The following is a 4,260-nucleotide window of genomic DNA, read 5'->3' as shown; positions in this document are numbered from 1 at the left end:
CGTTGGCAAAATTGGGACCCGCCCACCCCGGGCCCCCCAGGGTTGACGAGAATCGTACCGAGGGGTGTCGCAGCACTGGACCGGTACCGACGCACTGCAATCGCAATCGTAGCCGGGTTGGACGGATCCTTGTAGTTGAGGGGCACGTCGAGTGACCCGCATTGCACCTGGGGGTCGGCCACCCCGGGGCATGGGCGCCAGTTGAAGGGGTCGGCCGACAGAGCCGAGGCGAGCACCGTTGCAAGCGTGAGCAGGCGTGCCATCGTCGAAGGAGGATGCTGGCAAATTGAATTGTGAGCAAAGCAAAAACGGATTGACGACGGTGGGTGCTAATTTGTGCTTTGCGTGTAGTCGTGAGGACGAAACAATGGTATCCGCGTCCATTTGTTCAGTGATTGGCCGCAAGCCCATCAAGATACGACGACTTGGAGATGATACCGATGCAAGCGCGTTCACGAAGAGACTGGTTGATTTCTCAGACAGTCTTTCCATCATCACCCCACTCTTTTTGACAGTGCGGCGCAATAGAAGATAAAGAGACTATTTGTTGCTAGCACCCTGTTTGAGCTTTGCCGTGTGTCTGAGCGCGGCGATAAGCAACGGCCGCAGTCCCTTATCCAATTGCTTTGCGCATCAGGACATCGATTTGCGCAGCCGCTGATAGCTTTGTAGTCGAACGGTTTGCGTGGCTTTGACTTTTGAAATTATAGGACATACAAGTAGTCTATGTAGGGCACTCGTGGTCTATGGCGCATCCGTCTTCGAGAGGCGATATGCAAGATGTTAATGTGGCGTCGACCCAGTAGTACGATGATTTTGCACTGGAGCAAGCGTTGTTTCGGACAGGACACGTGCCCTCTACGTCCCAACTCAATACGAGTGCACGTGGTCTGGATGAGCGCACTGTCTTTTTTTCGCTTGAATGCGCAGACCCAACATAAACATAATGGATGAGAACGCACCGTGAATGACGAGCTCTGCCACATTTTGCCTGTGACCAGGCAAAATATTCCAAAAAATCCAGTGGGCCTAGCTTCTATCCGTCAATACGGATGTAAAAGCTATGCCCACTGGATTTTAAAGCCTCTTGGCCGTAGATTTATAAACACATGTCAAAATTGATCGTTTGGTCCAGCACAATAATGCCTTGGTCGTGCACAATCATTTTTCAATACCGAGTGGCACTCGGAATTGAGGCGAGGAAGCGCTACCTGACAACTCTTTTTGATTTCTGACGTCACTGCCCATGCCACGCAGCTGCGACCATCAATGCGGTCAGCGCAGAGGAGGCGCTCCAAGGTAGTGAGTGGTGCCTTGATCATGAAGTAGTTGTGCCATTAATGAGTGACCTTGTCAAAGGGAGAGCCGGTAGACAACTCGACCTTGCTTGTCTAGAATACGAAGCGTCTGCGTACCACGGACATCCCAAACCACGCGCATACATGTACTACATTTATACCCCCAGCCAATGGCGGTTATGTCCCCTGATCGCGGTCGACAACCTGGATTCTGATCAAATCGGAATGCATGTCGTTCTCACCTACATTCCAAAAACGACGACCTGCGCAAGACAGCGATGCATCTGTGGTCATTGCGAGTTTGCCCTTCCGCTGTCATGGTCAAAGCCATCGTTGTAAGCGCCGTCATGGCACTTGCTGCTGCATCGGCCGATCCGTTCCACTGGGGGCCCTGCGCGGGAAACCCGGATCTCCGCACGCAGTGCGGCTACCTCACCGTACCCCTCGATCATCTCAACGTGACCAACAAGGCCACCATCGACATTGTCGTCCAGCGCTACCGGTCAACTGCGGCCAAACCGCTCGGTACGATTCTTCTCAACCCCGGTGGTCCCGGCGGGTCTGGCACGGCCCTGGGGTCGCCAGTGGCCACCTTCCTCACGGGCGGCCAGTACGACGTTTTGGGTTTTGATCCGCGTGGCGTTGGCCAGTCGCGGCCAATCCACTGCGCCAAGGACGGCTTTGCGGCGTGGGTGGGTCAGTATCGTCTCTTCACCTCAAGTGGTGTGTTCTATGACCCACTTTCCGACGACCAAATCGATCGATACGGTAGCGTGTACGACCAAGCCATGGCGCGCTGCCGCCACTACGACGGCGACTACCTCCCGTACCTCTCGACGGCATTCGTGGCACGGGACATGGACCTCATTCGCGCGGCACTGGGCCAAGATCATATGCACTATTTTGGCTTCTCCTACGGCACGTACGACACTTTCAGTCTTTACTGAAGAGGACAGTATTGTACATCTTACTAGGGTACTCGGCGCGACGTACGCCAATATGTTTCCGCATCGCGTCGGTCGCTTCGTCATCGACTCGGTCGTCGACGCGACCAAGTATTCAATTGCAAGCGCGTCGTTTTGGGCAACTACGATCGCCAACATTGAAGACGTTTTGGATGGTTTTGCGGCCGAGTGCGAAGTCGCGGGGCCGCTCGTCTGTCCTCTCGCGGGCCATGGCACGCCACTTGCGCCGCGTCTGCGGTCGTTTATCCAAAATTTTACGCCCAAAGTCGTCCGTGGTGGGTACGATGTTGCTCAGTTTACATCCACGGACCTGTACACACTTCTCTTGGGACCCATGTACCAGCCTGCGATGTGGCCTAAGCTCGCGATCGACTTGTACCAGCTCATGCAAGGCACGTACGTGGCACCACCAGCAAGCGATGTGTGTCCGTCGCAGCTCAAGGCGCGCGATCTCGGTTTGAACAGGATCCCATTCATGGGCAACGACATCGATTCGACGACCAACACGGCGCAGAGCTGGGCCGACGGTCTTCGCGCCGCCCAGAAAATCTCGCCGATCTTTGGTGGGCCGTGGCTCGGGACCCTTATGATGACCAAGTACTGGAAGACGACATCGATCGAGCGGTTTGCGGGTCCTTGGAACCAGACGCTGGCCAACAAGATTTTGATTTTGAACAACGTCCACGACCCGGTAACACCCTTGGTCGCTGCTCAGCACATGCACAACGTCTTTGGCGCCAACAACTCGGTCTTGGTGGTGCGCGACGGCTACGGCCACATTGCGTCTACGTCACAGCCCAGCGCGTGCGTTCACGACATTGTCACCGCGTACTTTTCCCATGGCGTCCTTCCGACAACAACATTTTGCAAGGTGGACCGCGGACCGTTTGCAGCGCCGTCCACGCACTCGGCCATCGCCCTTGCCGCGCAAGAGCTGTCGACGATCGTTCACAAGGCGCATCCTGGTCGCAAGCTCATGGGACTCTAAAAATCTCAACCTTTCTTTCCTTGTGTCTTGCCTTGTAAGGGTTGCACCTGCTGAGGAGAGACCATGGGCATGGACCAATGCGCCCTGCCGACTCGAGTACAGGTGATGAGCACTGTGACGCTAATCGTACTTGAAAGCGTGTATGGCGACGAGATACTTGACGAGTGGGACACCAATCACATAAATTAGATACTTGGCCTTGGTGGTCGAGGCTACTCCACAGCCGCGCAAAGCGACTCCCTCGTGCATCGATATACTGTAGCTCGAGCGTGTACGTTGCTATTCATTGTCCTGCATTCTAGCAGGCTTGGTCGCTCCGCAATCATTCCCATCGCACCCTCGCTCGATCGTCGCGTGATCTTGCGTTCTCCAAGCTGCAGTGGATGCTTCCTCCGTGACTGGTGAGACACAAGGGAATCTACTATAAGTTTACTCCCTTCTTGACAGCGATGCCAATCTTATCTCTCTTGATAGGTTTCCGACACGAGCCGATTTCGCGAGCCCTCACAAGCACTTCCTTCCGGCATCGCCACGTGGGGCGGCGCCTTTCCCGAAGTTCGGCGAAGGTCGCGATGAGTCATCCTTTATTTTATTTTACGCGGTTTTAATCTAAATACAACCATCTATATCAGCACGCAAACATGCCTATAATTAAAATACCATCCCGAGGTGGCACCCCCATCTGCGACACGCGAGTTTGCCGACGCGTTTGATTGGTGGATGCGGGTACCACTTGCATCTGATTGGCCAATGGGTTGAATGCTGGCGTGGGATTGGCCATTGCCCACAAAGTGTTTGCATCAACCTTTGGCGGCCAAGGATCCCCGGAAGTTCATTTGCGCATTTTCTGCCGCCATGTCCACTCGTAAGTGCTAGCATGTATACTAGGACCGTGCTAAGTGCACGCCTCTGAACTAGCCTACAGCGCGAACCTTGGCACATCGACCGTCGCCGAAGCCCTTGAAGGCCTCAAGAAGGGCCAGTTTGTCGTCGTCATGGACAACGAAGA

At 54.8% G+C, this 4,260-nt stretch overlaps 3 protein-coding genes across 3 annotated transcripts in view; 2 read left to right on the top strand and 1 right to left on the bottom strand.

Moving 5' to 3' along the window:
- Positions 1-81: 81 nt before the first annotated feature.
- SPRG_15504 (hypothetical protein) lies at positions 82-263 on the bottom strand (the record flags this gene model as incomplete). The annotated part of the gene is made up of 1 exon (XM_012356154.1): positions 82-263. A coding segment is annotated over one exon (182 nt), but the record flags the coding sequence as incomplete, so codon positions are not given.
- A 1,340-nt stretch (positions 264-1,603) lies between these two features.
- Positions 1,604-3,251, top strand: SPRG_15503 (hypothetical protein; the record flags this gene model as incomplete). The annotated part of the gene is made up of 2 exons (XM_012356153.1): positions 1,604-2,220; positions 2,273-3,251. The coding sequence occupies exons 1-2, from the start codon at positions 1,616-1,618 to the stop codon at positions 3,249-3,251; spliced, it is 1,584 nt and encodes a 527-aa protein (XP_012211543.1). The 5' UTR covers positions 1,604-1,615.
- Positions 3,252-4,106: 855 nt separating this feature from the next.
- The window catches only part of SPRG_21567 (hypothetical protein), a gene marked incomplete at both ends in the record, with an annotated part of 1,315 nt that continues 1,161 nt past the window's right edge, over positions 4,107-4,260 (top strand). Inside the window, 2 exons of the mRNA XM_012356152.1 lie at positions 4,107-4,116; positions 4,170-4,233. Of these exons, the coding sequence (XP_012211542.1) occupies positions 4,107-4,116; positions 4,170-4,233 (74 nt within the window). The remainder of the gene's footprint in view (positions 4,117-4,169; positions 4,234-4,260) is intronic.

This window comes from Saprolegnia parasitica (assembly GCF_000151545.1).
Source record: "Saprolegnia parasitica CBS 223.65 unplaced genomic scaffold supercont2.387, whole genome shotgun sequence".
NCBI classification, from domain to species: Eukaryota; Oomycota; class Saprolegniomycetes; order Saprolegniales; family Saprolegniaceae; genus Saprolegnia; species Saprolegnia parasitica.
This window is presented reverse-complemented; position numbering and strand designations above follow the sequence as displayed.